General features: G+C 32.0%; 2 protein-coding genes across 4 annotated transcripts in view; one reads left to right on the top strand and one right to left on the bottom strand.

Annotated features, from left to right (window-relative positions):
* LOC126859358 (lachesin-like) overlaps window positions 1-10,607 on the top strand; it is a 122,649-nt gene extending 112,042 nt beyond the window's left edge. Inside the window, exons 7-10 of the mRNA XM_050610577.1 lie at window positions 2,922-3,071; window positions 7,798-7,866; window positions 7,996-8,097; window positions 10,058-10,607. Coding sequence (XP_050466534.1) covers window positions 2,922-3,071; window positions 7,798-7,866; window positions 7,996-8,097; window positions 10,058-10,269 — 533 coding nt within the window. The 3' untranslated portion in view covers window positions 10,270-10,607. The remainder of the gene's footprint in view (window positions 1-2,921; window positions 3,072-7,797; window positions 7,867-7,995; window positions 8,098-10,057) is intronic.
* Window positions 10,608-16,277: 5,670 nt separating this feature from the next.
* Window positions 16,278-20,674, bottom strand: part of LOC126859361 (neurotrimin-like) — a 151,665-nt gene continuing 147,268 nt past the window's right edge. For all 3 annotated transcript variants that reach the window (XM_050610586.1, XM_050610584.1, XM_050610585.1), the window contains 2 exons: window positions 20,352-20,417; window positions 16,278-20,114 (listed from right to left, as the gene is read on the bottom strand). In XM_050610586.1, coding sequence (XP_050466543.1) covers window positions 19,951-20,114; window positions 20,352-20,417 — 230 coding nt within the window. In that variant the 3' untranslated portion in view covers window positions 16,278-19,950. The remainder of the gene's footprint in view (window positions 20,115-20,351; window positions 20,418-20,674) is intronic.

The raw sequence follows: 20,674 nt of genomic DNA, 5'->3' as shown, positions 1-20,674 counted from the left end.
AATATCTTTGTACGCTGCGGAATTTTAATGGGAAGCTTTTAACAGAAGATTTGCAGCGCTTTCGCGAATAAATCCTCTTACTTATATTATGTAAATGCATTCTTGTACATTATGCAGTAATTAAATAAAATGTAATTGATTTTAATTTATCTTGGCAAGCAACTGCGTACGCATTTTTTTGTTTTTGCGATTACTTTAGTATGCAAATAAAGTAGCAATTTTTTTTTAAATATACATTACACTTCTTTCCATAATTTATATTTATTAATAACTTTCTCGCAATATTATTTTCGTCGTTTTGACAGCTCGATGTTCTTTACGGCATTTGCAGCTATTTATTTTAATACGATAGAGTTGTCGTCCTTTTTTTACTGGCTGCATGCATCGAACGTGAAAGCTAGATTGCATTCGTAAAAGTGTCCCGAAGTGTCGCGTGATCGATGACACGGGGGCGCGTGATCGCGGAAACGACGGCGTTGGGCGAAATTAAGCGTGAGCGATCGCCGCGCGGATGGAAATTACATCGGCAGTTTGAGTTTCCCCAAGTCAGCGTGATTCATGCCCACATATGTTGGCGGGCCGCGCGCGCGGACGAGCCGAGACGCGCGCAGAGATACCGTGTAACACCCAAAATATCGGCGGGGGGTATCACGCCGACTTTCGCGGGTTTAAAAGCAGGGTTTTATCCCTGCGGAATCCATTCGCGGATGCCCTTTGCACCCTGCCTCCCCCCCCTCCCCACCCTTCCCTTCCCCTTCTCCCCCCGTGCCGCAGGTAATGCCGCCGGCACCGTAGTTCAACGTCGTTAAACTTTTTCATCTGCTTTTCAAACTCAAAGCCGCGCGGCCGAAAGTTTTTCTTCCGCTTGCGGGATGGGCAGGAGGGGGGGAGGGAGAGGGAGGACGGCTCGAATGGTGCCACTACATAAATGCATTCTACCCTTCCGCAATCCTTATTCCTTCTCCTCTGCTTCACCTCCACCTCCTCCATCTCGTTCTTTCCTCCCTCCCTCCCCCCTCCGCCCCGCACACATTTCTCTTTCTCTATCTCGGAAACGTAAGTTTTCCTACCGGCTGGGAAAATACTTCGCCTGCGCTTTGCCGCGGGTCATTACACCTATAGATTTCACTCTCTTCCGAATGCGCCGCCGCCACCTCGAATTGTTAATCAAAACTTCTTTCCGCATTCGCGCGCCTCGTCCCGTTCCGCTTTCGCCCCTGTCGCGCCACTTTTCATCCACCGCGGGACGTTATCGAGAGGAATCGGTACGTTAATGCCGCTTTCCAATTTACTAGATACTGGTACTTTATTCTAGACAGTAATACATTGCTTTATATCCTAGTGCTGTTTTCATGCTCACGGAAAATTTCTCCTTGGCAGGGAATGACATAAACTCGAATATGAACAATTGACACATGAACATCTGTGAGATAATTGAAGGAATATGCAAAGTTTCGCGCATTTCGATTATAAACTTTGTATCGTAAATTAATCACGCGATCACGCATAATTCTCCAGTTTCGCTTTACTATTCCGTCTAGACGTAACGAGTGGTTGGCGTGCTCGCCCAACATAACAATATTGCATTCCATCTTATTTTTGGTCCAGCAAAATTTCCTCAAGAGAGATGCCCTTTTCTAGGAATTGCAATTCTATCTCTCGAAATTGAAGACCCAACTGTAGTATTTACGTATATGAAATTAATAAATTTTATAAATAATTATTAATAAATCATTTCGCTTTCATAGATAATCTGCTTAAAGTATTATGCATAAATTTTTAGAAAAATTTTTAAAAAAATATGCTTATACTGTAATTACGAAATTATGTGACAAGATGAGGTAAATTTTTTGATTAATCATTTTAACGTAAGATATCGTGTTATAAGAATGTATTTACCGGAAGATTACACATTCGTATTCGATTATTGGTTTGCGAGAAACGGATAACGAAATCGGAAACAAAGCGTTCGGAAAACGAATTTAAACGGACGCAAGGTGAGGTCCAGGCTGACGCGTGAATATGAGAGGCAACATGAATCCAGGCGAGAAACCCTAATGCCAGTTTTTCTAGTTGACAGAGCACAAAGCACAGTGAACCGTAAGGGCGTACCGGAAACGCGGAATATTGGCAAATACGTTTTTGAATATCGTTATATTATATTCGGTCCGGTAGAAAATGAAAGATAGATCAAAAACATGAACGAGCGTTTATTACACTTGCAATTTTTTTTCAATACTATAGATATGTCGTAATGACATAAATGTAATAACGTAAAAATATTGTCTAATATATTATATAATTTATATTAAATAATATATAATATATATTAAATATTAAATAATTAATTACATATATATATAACATATATATGTAATTACATATATATACGTATATTAAATAATTAATTGCATATACAATTTTATATTATATAATCCGTTTTAAAAATATTTGGAATTAACGTAGATGTAATTGTATAATTTATAATGCAATTTTAAATGCCTGCACAAAATGCACAAAAGTTAATATTTTCATCTTGCGGCAATGAAATATTATTCCGCGAATGTAAAAATGATTTTCGGTTTGTACAGATTCTAAGTATGTTATACGTACGTAAATATATCCTTACGTCACATCAGCTTCAAGTTTTCCCTGCATGTATAATAGTTTGCAACGGAACCAGCTTTCATCGTAGATTAAAACTAATTCCATAATTTTAACGACAACAAAGAAGGCGCGAAAGCATCTTTTATCTCGCTTGATATTTATTAAGCTTTCGCGGTTAAGTTCTGAAATCAAAAACTTTAGCATTTCGCTCGTTTAACGCACTCCTCTTTATAATTCGCCAGGGACAATATATATTAATTTTGCACAAACAACAGAGGAAGCATCTCTGCATCACAAGGTTCTTTAAATTACAGGGGAGAAGTACGAGGCATCCTTCTCGGATAACGTATACAAGGTGCATATGAAACTAATGATACGTTCGGTCGCGATGTCCGATTATGGCAGCTACAAATGCATATCTAAAAATTCCCTTGGCGAAACGGACGGCAGTATCAAGCTCTACCGTGAGTACATGTAATATATATATATATATATATATATATATATATATATATATATTTTAAATTACTTTTATTTAGTAGACGGGCACCATATAATACGAAAACATATTCATATTCTTGTTTGTTAATGCATTAAAATTTTGTCATTTACATAGATTTGCAAATTACCAAACGATTCTGCTTGTTTTAATCCAAATTAAACTTCTGTATGCTCGACTCGTATAAATTAACATTCTCAAACATTTTAACGGTTATGCATATATAAATCAACCGATCGATAATGTTTATTCTTTCATTTCCAGGCGTGTCAAATATTTTGATAAATTGTACATTTTAATCGCGCACGCATTGTAATGCATCATAATTTATTATTGTTATTTGCGCATACGCGCACGTAATACGTAACTTAATTTTCTCGTTATTTTTTCGGTATTTTCTCCAATATGTTGATGATGCGCTAATCGGGATTATCTCATGAAAAATGTTAACGACTACGTCAATGTACGTGCGCGATTACGATATGTCATTAAACTGATCGCGCAATTTGCGCGACGGCGGCGATCAGAAAGCGATCCGGCAAAGTTACGACGGTAATATTATATTAACGCGATATAAATGATTTATCGCGGGCGTATATCTCGACCGCGGAACCGATATCGATTCTCACGCCGGTTCTCGAACATTTGTCAAATGGTCGCGCTTATCGGCGCGGCCGTCGCACCTTCTTTCGTTCTTTCGCGACTTTTGGACCGCGCGTTATCAGAAATCGTTAGTCGTGGCATGAAGAACATATTCAACGGATGAGAAATTAAGCATCCGACGGCAGCGAATCGTCGGCCATCAGACGACGCGATAAAACGAAGTTCTTTCCGAGACAACGAGCGAGATATATCGCGGATATAAGTCGGCTTTGAAAAGTGAGACGGTGGCACCTAGGTGCCAATCGCGGCTCTCCGATAACCGGAATCTCTCACTCGAAATGCGCAAGACTCCGGGGAGAAATGTTTGGATCCCGAATGCACATGCGAGCGTAAATGTAGGAGTCGCGAGGGAAACATCAAAATCAAAGTGTTTTATCGTTGACAGGCGTATAAGCGATAGCGAAAGTTTGCCATTGTAAAACGCAATGCATTCGCGTCAAAATATAAATTGGAATAAGTAGAGTGTCGCGTGAAAAAGATAGAGGCATTTTATTTTTTTTTTTTTTTTCACTGAGAATCTACATAATTTAATCGATGAGATGTTAAACGAAGAATGAGTTGGCGTTTCTGTTCGCGCGCGGCAAGAATAGAATTTGTTCGGAAAGGAAGGCGAGTTCCTGTATCAATCATCGCCATCGGCTAGACACTTTGCCGGTATTTTCCTCAAACTCCTCATTGATTCGATATCAAAGGCGAGTTTGTCCCCGCGATAAGGAGTGCCGTGAAAGTCAACCCGGTCGTGTCTGTCTCTCCCTCGCAAATCCGCATTTCCCGAGAAAGCGGTGCGAGCGGTGAATCACCGATAACCGCGAGTGTCGATCTGAGTTCTCCAACCCCTTGTCGCACCACTCATCCCGTCCTTTTACCGTGGCAAAAAAAGAAGCCCCTTCTCCTTTATCGATCGGTAATTGTAGGTTTTCGCCTTGGCGCCCCTGTAGATTGAACTTCCCAGCTTTGTGCTTTACTGCGACCGCCGAATCGGCGGATTACCGTTAAGCCGCTTAAATAAGCGTTCGATTGTGTCGACGATTTAATGCGCATTAGCATTTTAACTCGGCCTTTCAATCCGCACCGAAAGTTGCTACAATGGCCGCCGGATTCGAGCGTTACTAGTTTTAATTGTTTAACTTTATCTGGATGACAAGAGAGCGGATGTTATTTTTTTTCCCGTTGATTGCAAGCGTTGTTCTTAAATAAGATCGCTCGCTTAAGACCGATGGCGCGAGTCGGACTTTATTGCGATTAATTGACAATTATTTTTTGTTGATTATTATCTTACATCAGTTTTAATTTCCTAATTTTTAAATTTAATGTTTTTATAAATTATACTTTGTTCTTCATTTTTTTATTTCAAATATTAATTTCAATTTTTTTATAACTAATTAAATGAAAATTTGAAGATTATGTTAAATTTAATTAAAGATAAAATTTTAAATATTTTTTGCTAAACGCTTTCTGACCAGTAGTTAGTCACTTCTTTTGCATAGCTTATCGATTTTTCTGGTCAGTATTGCATGCATCTTTCGCTGATCTTGATATATTCATATGGCTATATCTAAACATATCGATCTCTATAAAAAATCGAGAAAGGGAAAAAATTTCTTTTGTTATCGGTTAATTATCGCTAAATTATTTATAACAGTGCTGTTCTTATTTGAAACTGAATTTTCCACGAGTGCAACGAGGAAATCGACGAATCCTGACAACTTTGTGACGGCAATGGATGTGTGCCACGAAATCTAGCCGAAAGTTAGAAGTAAAGAACAATGTTGTCTCCAATATTTACGAATCTGTCACCCCAGAATAAAATAAAAATTTGTCACTTACCGACTGATAAGCAACAGCAAAGTTGATAGCAGCTATTTTGATCTATAACATAAAAAGATACAAATTAGCTATGTCCAAAATAATAAATATTTTAAAAAATTATTATTGTACACATTGAATTTTATATTTGATGCATACAAAAATTCTCTTTCTTTTTCTCTAGATTTTTCTTGTTTAAGTTATTTAAAATGAACAAATTAAATTACGCGATTAATCGCGTAATATAATTCAAGTCTTGCGATTAATATACAAATAATAAATATCCCATTGATATCTCTCCTCCTGCTCTCAGGTTATCAGAGTCGTCAAAGTTGTCAGTTCGTTGATTCACACGTAGCAAAGTTCATACAGTTTGTACAATTTATTCATAAAAATTTCATACAGTTTATTACGCGCGACAGTTTGCGCATCACTCCCGCAACTTGGATGTGCGATATTTTAAATAAAACTCCCGAATTCACACGATAAAAACGTACGCGCGACACTTTGCACGGCATTTTCCAACTCCGCGTAATATGCCGTTTCACACGAGAATTGCATTTTCGAGTCGACGAGGTAACTTCGAGTAAAAATTAAATTAATTATATCCATTTTTTGGGATATAACTGAAAATATATATAGCGATAAAGTATATGTGATAAGAGGCGGGACGAACAACGACGGTTCCGTCTGTTCTTATCGAACAATCGATCGAACTCCCGATTTGGGCCGAACCGGTTGTCGGAGCAGAGGGTGCTTTTATTGAGCATTGTCCAACAATGTTCAATGAGATTCAATCCTATTTCGTCGGCAGCGCAAGTACGATCCTCGATAACAATAATACGCGAAATCGGGATATCGCGCGAAGACGTGACAAACCAGCCACTGAAAACCGACGCACTATTCATTGTGAACTCGACGCATCAAATGCGGTTCGCTACATATGAGTTATTCACGACTCGTGATAATGCTATGTTTCGGCTACTTAGCTTTCTCTTCGGGATAAATCTTCCAGATACTAAGCCCTCCCACCAACATCAAGGTATACTCGTTGGGAGGATTATATTATATAATTTTGTAATATAATATATAATTTATAATTTATTTTATAAATGAGATTATCTATATCACATTCTAACATAAATAAATTATTACAAATTAAAATTAAAGATAAAAATATTCGCAAATTATTATATTTGAAAATATATAATTAAATTTTCCAATTGTTCATATCACGCATCTTGATCAAATGAATCCTGCAATAAACAATTATACGTAAGAAATGAGCGCTAAGCTCTGTGTAAAGTAAATTAATTTATTGTTGTTGCAGAATGTTTAATGTAGTACGTAAAACATAAAAATAAATTAATTTAGAATATATTTTTTTTTAAATTTTAAATTAATTATTAATTAAAGGATTGATATATATTATCTACTACTTTTCACCATTGCAATATGTTTAATTTCATTACTTTAATTACTTTTCATTATTTTAATGCGTTTAATTCAATTACTTTAATTGATTCTGCAATTTGTGTGTTTCATTACGTGATCTTAAACCAAATGACAAATTACATTTAGATCGATAGAAAATTTAAAGCATTGAATGGTATAAATTTGACTCTAAGTACTTTTAAAGAAGTAATTTTTATGTGTATCATAAAAGTAAAATATTAATTTATAATTATTATTTTTGTTGCTTTGATTTTTACTTGAAATAATAAATAATATTGCATGATTTATTACTTTATTAAGAAATTAATTAATCGATAATTTTTATATATAAATATGCGAAATATATTATACACTATTTTTTAAATTATAAATTATTTATTAATCAAATAATTAATATATCACGAGATCTTTTGTTATCAGGTCAATTATTCAATTCAGCGAGTCGTGTTTTACTAGCAGTCTCAATTCAAATATCATATTACATTTAGATTGTCAAAAAAATTGGACAATAAAATAGTAAACGAAATTTATTGCAGTTATCATTAAAGAAATAATTATTATATCCATAAAAATTACAATATAAGATAATAGCTTCTAATTTTTATTCTTTTTTGTTTTAATTCTTATTCGAAATAATGAGCATATTACGTATTTCGGTTAATTTCTTTATATGCTAAAAAATTCACGAATAATTACATATTAATTAGTATAATTTAAGATAAATACATTTAATAAAAGGATATTAACGTATTATGAATTTTTGGCAGATATACCAACGCCTACAACGGAACCGACGACGACAAGCACAATGCCCGTTCCTACAACTGTGGATCCAGGTAAACATTATTTAATGCAATCTATTATTTATAAATGTGTATATACTACCAACATATCAGTAACTGTACTGTAGCTGTACTATGCAAATAATTCTAAGAAGGAAAATATTGTTGTTTTTTATTTTTCAGTGGAAAATATCCAGTGGTCGCGACAAAAGCCCGTGCCCAGTCTAGAGCCGGGTTCTAATGAAATAACCGACGCATCTTTGTCGACTGTCGTCAGAAGCGAAGGTACGCTTGGTTTTCATTATAGTCTTCTAACTTGTTTTTTACGCTATCACTAGCTGAGATTTTTCGCGTTAAACAAGGTTAAAGCCTCAGGAAAGACGCAACGTATATTCAATAGAAAAACATCGCACAAAGTCATTTAATTTCATTTTAAATTGCGTTGCAGTCTCTTAATAAAAGAAATATTTTGCTTTTTGCAATATAAAATTGTTCGTAATACAATAAAAAAAAAAATATACCGTTGTATACCAGGAAAAGGAATTAAAAATATCTTTGTTCAATGTAGTTATATTTATAGTTTGCTAAGAGAAAAAGAGAAAATGTGTAATAATTGTGTTTCTTTTATAAAAAATCAATTTATCAAATATTGATTATAAGTAAGTTTGTTGTAAGTATGAAATTATATAATCAATGAGACAGATTGTTCAAAAAGTCGCCATCATCTGCAATTTTGATTTTGTTATACGCACTCGTTTTGTAGCGAGGAAAGTTTGTTCGTTTTTCCGTCATATTTTAATATTATACTACGAACATAATAAGTGGCAATTTCAACTCTGCGTCGCCATTGTTACAATTACGCATGTCGGCAACAGTTGTCAAAACAAGTTTGAATATTCAAAACTCTGATCGTGCGAACCTCTTGAAACTTTTAGAGGAAACAAAAATCAGATTAGCCGATTGTGTATGCGTGCGCGAGGAAGGTGAGGTTTGGCAACCGCACTGGGACTTGAATGGAAAGTACAGTTTCAGGTGCCTCGAGGGTACTCCTGTACTTCCTAGTGATTATCGCTTTTGATTATTCACTCAATGTAATTAAGATTACACAGAGTGAATAATGAGTGAGTTAACATTGATGCGTAATAATTTGCTTCCTTGATTTTGAAGGAGATTACAAAAGCTAATTTTGTGTCGAATAATTTATATAAGATGAAACTTTTGTAAAAAACGTACACTTACAAAATTTTAAAAACTTTTTCAATAATATATAACCAAATCTTTTTTTACATAAATGTTTAAAAAATATTTAGCTTAAATTTTTGTTTCGATTAGCAAAAAGTTACACAAACATATGCATATTGGAATTCATTTATGTTGGTTTTGACACATACGATCAGACTTTCGTTATTCAATAAAACATTGATCTATACGATGAGTGAAGAGGTGCACTTGAAAACACGTCACCTTCCGCAAATACGTTGCCGCGACCCAAAATTCGCCGGGATACGTCGTCTTAAATCATCGGCCCCGACGTAATGCGAGAACTTACACGCCGCCGGGCAGTGGTGGAACTTTCCTCCGGAAAGTTTCGCGGAAGGCGCGAAGTTTATTCCGCAAAACTTCCAGCAACGTGCCACGCCACCGTGGAGGAACCCCCTCCTTCTCCCCCAGCTTCTTCCTTCTTTGTCGTCCTCCACCTCGACAAACGCAGAACTCTCCACGGGATTTTGATGAAATCCCACGCGGTTTATGAACTGCCGTACTCGGCCCAACTATGGCAAGTAATCTGCACCCGGCTGCCACACCGGGACGGTATCCGAACTTGTTTCGATTATCATGTAAACTAGTGGATATAAGCAAAGTCACGGGCAATTCGAGAAGTAGTGAATTGGATGCGATCTGATTACGAAATCATTCTGACATCTGGAGCACAATGAATATTAAAGCAAAAGATAATACGGAACGGGCACTAGACGACTTGACATTTTGTATAAGTAATTTTTTCCGAAAAGAATAAATAATATGCGACGAAGAAATTATGGAAAAATATTCACGGCGGTTCATTAATTTTCACGCTCTCCATCCAAAGTATAGGAAACTATAACTTATTTTTCAAATTTGTTCTCCTCTTTCGCGTGAAATATTCCATTGAATAGACGCCTCATCATATACTTTAAGAACATTGTGAAAAATTGCAGAATACATTGGGACAATATATTGCTGGCAATTTTTTTTTTTTTTTTAGAAACGCGATCCCGTAGCAGACCAAGCCAGGGGGAGAATCACGAAGCCGAAAACGTCATTGACACTAACAGCCACAAAAGTATCAACGATGACGTCGGACAACGAAGAATCGACAATACGGCGCAGTCAATGTCCTCTACAAGCAGCACGTGGCGTTGCGTGACACGATCCAGCGCAGTGATCTCCATAATAGTGCTTTCCGCCCTGTCGTAGTCATCGCGACGTGGGGATGATTGATCGTAGTCCTTCCAACTTCAGGATAAAATCCTGTAAATCTCTCCTCATGCAAGGGATCAATTAATCGACGAATTAAAAGGGTGAATAGCACAGACTCGTTAAAAAATCAACAGCTGTACGCCGAACAAGAAAAATGATTATCATAGTGGGACTATGAGTTGTCTTGTGTTCATTAGATGAGGGGAACTTTACGAGAAATTTACTTAAAGATATTCCGCCTTTCTCGTTTGTAATAAAATGATTATCCCTTTCTTTTATTCAGTTTTTTATATAATTACTACTTATGCAAGAATGCAAATAAAATAATGATGCAATATTGCGATATAAAGATTAATTATCTTATTCATTAAATGCATTCTTAATTAATTTTTTTATATATATCTATGTATATATTGTCATATGTATATATTCTCTCAATAACATTGCATATATATATAATTACATGTATAATTTAAAACAAAAATATTGCTGTAAATGCTCAAATTTATTTGCAACATTGAATGATAGGAGATAATTAATGTAATTTACGTAATACAATATTCTATGGTATAATAATATTAATTAATTTTATCTATTTCTACGCGAATCGTTTGTTTACTTGCAATTTTATCAGAAATCTCCGCGCCGCTTCGCGAGCGATCGATAATCGAGGTTTCGACATGTCAGCTGACTTTCATCCAGGCCTACCATCGAACGTTTCTTATAAACGAGGCTAGAGTGACGAGATTTTTCTTATCTGATTCCATCATCATCACCAAATCCATCTCTTTAATCTTTCTTTTATCGGAGGGAGGCTTTTAAATCGCGCGCATCGTTAGCGAAACGAGATCACCCACTTTTTCTACAAAGGCATCGACTGATTTTTCTTTTCATCCGGATGATTTTCACCGGTTTTCGTTTGATATTCTTATCTAGATCATGATTATGTACAGAAAAATTGATTGCAGCAATATTTCATAAAAGATCTGTATTAGATATATCGAGTTTTGTATATTTATATACCATACTATGCGTATTTTAACATTTTATATGTGTTCATAGGTAAAAGTATATATAGTTGACAAATCTATAGCGACTACACTATACAAACACATCGAACGTCAAACGAGATTGGAAATTCTTTGTGAGATATTAAATATTATGTGTTACGTTTAAATATTAAGTATTACGTTTATTAGATTTATATCTCCATCATTCATCCATATGGTGAAAAAATTTGGCCTACTCGATTGTTGAATAACAATTTCAAATGATTTGCGCGTAGATGTGTATGCATGTGCATAGATTCGTATCGGAATATTGATAATGCGATTCAATAATAGAGATATTAATATGTTATACGATACGTTATTAATATTTCTTTACATTGATTTTACACAAAACTCATATTAAAGGCATTTAAAAAAAAGAAATTATCCATTACGCATATTATAATATATATTTTAATTAATTATCCTTAATACACACAGGAAAAAAATTAGCAATCTGTGTTTTTATGATTATTAATATTAACCAAACAATGTAATAGCAAGTATATGTTCAACACAAAATAATGTTCAACTTTTTAAACTTGTCTTATTAATCGATTATCTTTAATTGTAATTTATTTTCGTCATATTTCTGTTTGAATCTAATTGTCAATGCAAAGAGTTAATCAATTTACTAACTTAAATGTATAAATTAGTATATAAGCATAGAACTTAATGTAATGTGTGCAAAATTTTAAGAATGAGTCGAAAACGATGCATGCAATGCAACGAAGCAATTGAGACTTGTAAATTTTTCAGAATTATTTACTTGCACATATATGTAAATAATGTTATGATTATATGGATCTTTTTTCCATGATATATTATCGCTGTACTAATTGCATTGATAAGAATAGTTTTGTATATATTAAATCTCCAAAGAGAAAGTAAGAGTATGGGTAGTTGTCGATGTTTTTATATATGTGGCTGTTTCCACAAATGAAGAAATTGTATTCCCGACTTGTATCAGAACAATGAATTTTGTATAAATTAAAACGTATCCGATTCGTCTTGTGCTATTTCACAAAATTTTAATTAATACTTTGAGTGTGTTTTATTTAACTTCTAAATACTACAATTAAGTGGAAAAAGTGGCAAATAAGAGCTCGAGTATTGGTGCGCAAACTTATTATTGTTAAATTTTAGTAATAAATGTGTATTAAAAATATACATTTTAGACCGTTTTTTGGTCCATTTTCAGCATAGATAATATTAATATACAGATAATATTGATATTTTAAAACTCATAAAACTCGCGCACCAATACTCTTGGGCTCTTATTTGTTGTTAATAATTTTCCTATTTAATTGTTAATATTCTGTGCCTATTGAACAAATATAACATTTCTACATGGTTATGTGAAAATATTAAACATTGTTAAGTTACTCTTTAAATTACAAATAGATCATTACTTCTGAAATTATTTATATATAGAAAAGTTTTATATATTTGAAATTATATATTTTGCCGGAAGTATGCAAAATATTTATACAACGTATTATTTATGTCTTATTATTATTAGTATTGTTAAAATAAGAACGATATATTTAATGATCAATTTGAATTGTGCGGTTCAGAGAAAGCGTTGTAGACGCGTTCTTATGTTGCGCATGACAAATTTTGCCACGAGAAACAGTGCATTATTTGAAATCAAGTCAAGTGTTCATAACTCGTACATTTGTATTTAAATTAATATGCGAAAATTCAACAATAATCCATTCCCGCTCAATGATACAATCGAATTTTGAAAATTAATTTAAGTGTTACAAACACTCTAAACAATAATTGTAATCCCTCGATATAAACGATATATATTCTATGTCACAACTCAGGTGCTCCCTGGAATACAGATGTATATATTAATTACAAGTCTATATATATATATATAAAAGCGATATTGTAAAGTGAATGGAATCACTGTAAATAATTGCAATCAGTTTTGTATAATATTAGAAAGTGGTACACGATAGGTCGATTATAAAAAGATATAACTATCATATCTACACAAAGTGTAATTAAATGCGTGTATATATTGTATTTCTTATAAATAATGTGTTAATTCATGGTTCTTTCTTTTCTTAATCTTTATAAATTTCTTCTAATTTTCTCATTAAATTCTCATATAAAATTTTTCCAGAAAACAAATATTTGAGAGTATAGTTGATAGATTTATTATATAAATCTAAAGTAATTCATCATTTTAATACACACATTAAATTAAACTGGCATTGAATTAACAACATAAATTGTTTGTATAATTAATTTTACGTGTAAGTATCGTGTACCACTTCAATTCGAATTTTTCTGTTAGCTGTAGTTATCATAATCGAGGGAAAGATCGATTTCAGTGAGCTTATTATCGCTTTCTAGGTAAGATATTAATATTCGCAGAAAAATTATAAAAATTATGTGAATTATAATAAAAATTTCATAGACAAAGAAATCCCAAAAATATTGTAAAGAGAGTTATGTTTCCATTACTGTAGCTATAGAGATGAATCATGTTGTAACTGAATGAATGAATGCAAATGGAATGAATAAATATCGAATGTTTGACTCATTTTGTATAAATTCTATTTAAATGTATATTTTCTTTTTGATAATTTCTTTATATAAATCCTATGTAGATCTATATTTTGTGGATTCTTTTCTCCGACAAAGATTAGTCTTTAGTTACAGAATTAATAAAAATAATCAACTAATAGTAAATCAGTTAAATTTTTGCGGTTTAAATCAATAAAATTTTAAATTTTTGGGAATTCCTGAAATCGTGATTCTTGAAATTTTAATTAATCCCATCTATTCGATTATATTGTTTTGATTTTTGATTTTCAAGAGTTCAGAGAGTTTCTTTTCTCGTTTAAACCATCGACTAAAATTTGAAATTCTATAGATTCCCAGAAATATATTTTTTGGATTGTTTAAAACAGAATTACGCTCATTTACAAACACAAATATATTTCTCCTTCCGTATTAATAATATAGTTTATTAAATTATTATTATACAGAAAGTCACAGATCATTATTTATTCCTAAATTTACAGTAATTGTCACTTAATTTACATTTTATCTAATTTATTAATTATAATCAATAAGATTTAAGATTTATTAACTTACCTTTTCCTAAACATTTTTATTCTTACAAAATGCACATTTTGTACACTCTTGCATTCTCATTTTATTTCTCACATATTTATTTGTATGCTTTCTTTCTTTTACATTACGAGTAAGAGTATTTTGTGTACACTTATGATGTATATATATATATATATATATATATATATATATATATATATATTTATTTATTTATTTATTTATTTATCAACATAAAGATATTTTTAATAATACATTTTATTAATTCCACCGCGTAGTTGCTGATTCATTGAAGGTCCCTTGAGCATGTAAATTGCATTATTTCTTAATCTCGTTTTTACCTGAAAAATAAAGAGAATTAATAATTATTTAATTAATATTTAATAACAAAGATAATTGATAATTCCGGTATTATTTATGATTTACGGAATGTTTGCATAATATATAAATATAAATATCAAATTTAATTTAATTTGAATTTAAAATTTATATTTAATTTTTAAAAGTCGATATAATTAGATAAAATTATATTAATTTTATTCGAATATAAAGTTGCTAAACTACCAACTCATTTGTGTTTTGCTTTCTCAATAAACATTTCCTTAAATATCTAGCAATGATAATCATCGATTTTAATAATGCATAAATATCTACATCCGGCGCACCAAGTATACTCAATAATGATACAACTTTATATAATCTATTAAAAGTAATATATAAAATATTTTTGATACTCAATGCACTAACCAATTACAATTTTGTAAAGTTTATTTCATTATTAATTGCTTTCGCATTATTTCAACAAAGAAACATGATGATAAACCATCACTGAATGGGAAAATTATTTTGCTTCAATATTTAAAAGGAATTATTATAAATTATTAAAAAATATGAATATAAATATCAAGCAAATTTAAAATGAAAGTATTATTGTCAATAATTTACTCCTTCTTTGCAAGATAGATTTGTTTTACAAGCTATCTTATTAATAGTGAGCTAATTACAATGAAAATATATGTTACTCGCAAAAATTAAAGCTACAAATCAGTTAAGTTCTTTTCGGGATCTAAAATACGTACAATAAAAAGTAAGTAATAAATTTGTATTTCTTGTATACACGGATATTTTCCTGATGCCGATAGTGCTTACAGGACTAGATTGCGTGCAAAAGCACGGGCAGTGGCGCAACCAGATCGGCTCCAACATCGTGGCGTAATTGCGATACAGTTATGCAATTGAATGTTTTTGTTAATCTACGCTTACTTATTGATTGACAGTTATTTACTGATCTAGCATTATCGCAGAGACATTCATAATTTATAAAGTTATTTTCGCGAATTTTTACTTAAGCCCGCTTTAGATGGTCTACCATTCGCGACACATAGAATTTAAAATAGGATTCTATTTATACTTTCATGTACTGTATTTTTTTAAATATACTTATATGTGTATGTATACTTGATATATATTCTTCACACATGTGTATTCTGATTTTTTCAATGTTTTTCCAATTATACATAAAGTACATGAAATTGTGAATAGAATTCTACCACAAATTATAGATCATCTGAGATAGACTTGAGAATGAAAAAATGTGCTTATTACCATCGTTAATTTTATAGTTTTTTTGTCGCGATGCCAACTTACTCTCGTAGCAAAAATTTTACATAATATCTGATACAATCATGACGCTTTCGAAAAAACTCTCATACTTATTATATATGTAGAGACATATACAGTTACGCCACCAATCAGCAGAGATAATGCGTATTCTATATGTACACTACGACATTTTAATATATATATATATATATATATATATATATATATATATATATATATATATATACACACACACACTATATAACTATAATAGTCGCACATATAGTGCGTCATGTACTTTTATTAGCTACACATGATTCGTATTATTCGTCTTTATTACAAATTTCGCACTTATTCTTCACGATTTATTATACGTGTCGTATAAATGATGTATTTGATATGATTATCTACAATGTTGATGATATAAAAGTAAGTTGCTCTGAGTTATATTCGATACATTGTTCAATTGCCGCACTCACTAAATTATTTATAAATAGTACATAAATGTAAGCATCATGTAGAATGTAACGTGAATTTCAATGATGAATGCTGCTCGATATACATATAATGAGTCAATCAAGACATTAAATATTATTTTTAATTGTTATATGCACAGTGTGCGTTAAACTAGTCCATATTAAGGATATTAAATTAAATTAAATCATTAAAAGGAGAAAGAAAGAAAACCATTATAGGTCATAGATTAAACTAAATTTAATCGAAAAAGGTCACAGTGTATTATTATCTTCGATAATCTTGATATTTTTAAATATTGCCATAGTATATATTTTAAAATAGATAAAATAGATAAAATAAATTTTTTTTTTAAATTATATCTCTTGTAAAATAAATATTTATTATTGACCCTTTTTCTCAGATAATATATTTTTGTGTTAAATAATTCTTGTATTTATATTCTTTTTTTACGCTAAAATAATGTCAATAATTAAAATGTGTTTTCTTTTATGTAAATTCTCTTTATAGAGAAATGTCATATTAATATATCATATGTATCAACTATTACACGCGCACATATATAAGAAAAAAAATTCTTTTCAGTATTGTTCTTTTAAATTAATAATTATTTATATAAAAGTTAATAAACGATGTTTTAATATTTCTCTTTCGGTTTTTCAAATTTGATTACTTTTTCACATAACAAGAAATTATCTTTGCTTTACTTTATTAGTCAGCTTTAACTCATTTTGAGACAACCTTCTTTACATCTAATATTGAATGATAAGCTCTCTATCTGCATACGTATGCATACATCAGTGAACGAAAACACAAAACGCCATGTATAAGCTCGGCATCGTGATATTGTACTATGATTCAAACTGTACAGAGAGTGTCCCAGTTTACAGAATGTGTTACTCAAAGCTCTGATAGCTTAAGTAAAGTTCTGCGAATATTCGCAGTCGATTATGATGCAAATATTATGTGATGCATTACCTAATGTAAATAATTAATGATACCAAGAAAATGACAGTTAATTACTGTGATTGAGACACTAATAGAAAAAATCGATAAATCATTAATAAATCATTCAATCGTCGAATACGCATTAAATTATCTGTATTTGTTTCGTGAGTTTGTCAAACATTATGTATCATCGAGAAGTGTGTTTAGTTTATTCTTTAAAAAAAAAAAAAAAAATTGTTTTTTATTGAATACTGTATATCATTACGACAGTGGTAGGTAGCTTCCAGCGATATCAGTCTACTTTCTAATATATACAGTACGTGTAGAATATAAAGCGAGATCTATTCGCACGCAGTACATCGATCACTGCATGGAAATGATTTAAGGAGGCTCAAAGCCTCCTCAGTCTTGACTTAATACTATTATATATTGTATATAATTGTACTTATTATACATACTATATACAAATTATGATATATTCTCTGATTTATTTTCTAAAAATAAAATTATTAGAAGATTAATTATATACTTTTATTAAGATTAATTATATACTTAAATACCCTTTAATTTATAAAACATTGAAATTATAAAATGCAATTTTTTGCTTTAAATATTAGAAAATTAAATAAAATAATTATAAATCTGATAATCCTGCTTAAGGACTATTTCAGCAAAATTTTATGCAAAGATGGGAGAAATTATTAATTTAATAGTTTCACTGAAAAATTCGAGGAACGACCGGCAGCATAGTCACATTTATATTGTGTCTATATATATAGTACATATATCAGTAATTATACTGATACTATACATAATACTATACAGAGAGTTATTATAGAATAGATTTCAACTAACACAAATGTCCTTCCCGGTATAAATTCTAATGAACAATCCAGGATGTCCGTCGAGGATTTCTTTTTGGTGCGAGTCTTCAAGCAATGGCGATTAATATAATACGCCTCGTACTTTCTATGAAATTAATGCTAGCTACTTTATGCACATAATAATTTTTTTTAATTAAAATTTAGTAGTTACGAAGAGTTATGTAAAATGACGCCGACCGATGTCACTGCATCGATGCGACTTTAATAACTCGTTGGAGAACAACAATTATCTATTGAACAAAAAATGAGATAAATCGCGCAATCAACAGGCTTACGCTTAAAAAAGAAAAAAAATTGTACTTGCTCATTTAAAAGAGTAAAACATTGCTTGAAACTACATAAAGAGAGCAAGCAAGAGAGAAAAGAGAGAAAGAACAAGTAGCATAGTATAAGAAGAAACTTCGCCATCTTCGTAGTATCGATAAGTATTCATGCTCTTCGTGAAGAGAGTTCAAATGCAAACTTTTAATATATATTCTTAATCGCTTGAATTTGCTCGTGATAAATAAATGCAAAATATAATTACAAACCTTTATGTAGTATTTGATTCCTCTATTTATTTATTTAATTTTTTTTATCGTGTGTGAAATATATTTCCAAAATATTCGATACGCTTTTAGGTTTGTCGAGAAAGATTGGCAGTACGAAAGAAGCTTGAGTCTGTCTGAGCCGTTCATCCTTTCCTGGAATTGGATAGCACTGCCATAGTCTCTAATAAACGTCTAGGCTACCTTCAATCAATGTAGCCGCATCGTCGCATCGTCGCATTGTCGCATCGTTCGGCCATCGATTCATAATGGACGTCCGATACGTTGGGATACATCACTGTCTGGATAGCCAATTAAAAATGACGCAAAACACTGCCAACTGTCCGTCTTTCGTTGACGTGTTTCTTTATAGAAATTTATTTCTTTTCAATAAGACTTTTCGCTTGTTGCTCGTTGTCAAGATTGACCATTACCAGATTTTTCAGCGCAAATTCGTACTTTCTTGATCGATAAAAAAGATTTTTTTTTTCTTATACATTTATTATTTCGTAGAGAAATTGTTAGATGCAAAAAGTTATCTCACAGTTGCATAGAATATTATTTTTATAGCGCACATAAATAAATAAAATTATTGATAACGTGCAAAAATAAGAGATCTTAAAAAAAAAAAAAAAAAAATTGTGTTAAAAAGTAATTAAGAGTAATCAAAATGTTTAACTTTCATTATCACGGTTGTTATAATGTTGAAAATTTATAGATATTTTAGTTATCTCTGCGACACTGCTAACCCGCAAGATAAATAAAGAGTAAGCATTCCCCAACGTTGAACATGATCTCTGGGCACATAGGGTAGATTTGCGCACTCAACTCCGGGCCGAAAATTGTCCGCAATGACCGTTTCTTAAGTCGTAATCCTCCCTTAGCAAACTACGCTAGTCGCGGAGCCGCCACTAATGCTACTTACAATATTATTATCTTATCGTTTAAATTTAAAGTGTAGTGTGGTCAACGCAGTCCTCGACGATATTCATCCTCGACTGAAGTCCCTGAGCGATGGATTTACAAGTGGATGTACAAAGTCACATGATTCGATGATCGAAGTACGCGTGTGATGGCGTGCAGTGCCGTGGCGGGCAGATCTCAGGCCGGATGCAGCGTACGCATCATCTGCGGATGATGATGGAGGCAGAGGCATAGAGCGACGAGGGTCACCAAAAACAACGAACTACGGTTGTTACTGGCGCTGGAGTCATCATAGTCCGTTATGTCGCCTTCGTCCTCCTTACGACTTCGTAATTTCAAATCTACGATGGCAGATTTTAAGATACATATTATTAGAATAGTATTGTATTATCATAAAAAAGAAATGATAAAAAAGCTTGAATTTTATAGCTTAAAACACTATGATTTTTATTTGAATAATAAATAATTAAGACACAATTTATATCAAATTTCTAATAGTTTGAGAATATTTACGATATTAAAAAGAGTTAAGAAGAATACTTGACGTGCAATCATCTTTATTAAATTTTGATGTGTACCTGGCTCTTTTAGCATATCTTGATTTCCCCCCAGGATATCGTTCCCTGAATTATGCCTTGGTTTACCTGCAAACAGAGCGAGATATTGAACGATATCGTTTCTCCCTCGAGGCGAAGTGTATATTTTGATACTGTCAATATTATCTAAGTAAATATTTACGGTTACTTTTATTCATAAGCAATAATTATGAATGTTCCGTCTATCCCCCTTCCCCTGGCTTTTTATACAGTTAATTTTATAACGATATTACAGCACTGTTAATCGACAACCGTTAAATATCAATTACAAGTTTTTATTTAATAACTTATTTCGTTACGTAAAC

This window comes from Cataglyphis hispanica, chromosome 3 (assembly GCF_021464435.1).
Source record: "Cataglyphis hispanica isolate Lineage 1 chromosome 3, ULB_Chis1_1.0, whole genome shotgun sequence".
In the NCBI taxonomy this organism is placed as follows: domain Eukaryota; kingdom Metazoa; phylum Arthropoda; class Insecta; order Hymenoptera; family Formicidae; genus Cataglyphis; species Cataglyphis hispanica.
This window is presented reverse-complemented; position numbering and strand designations above follow the sequence as displayed.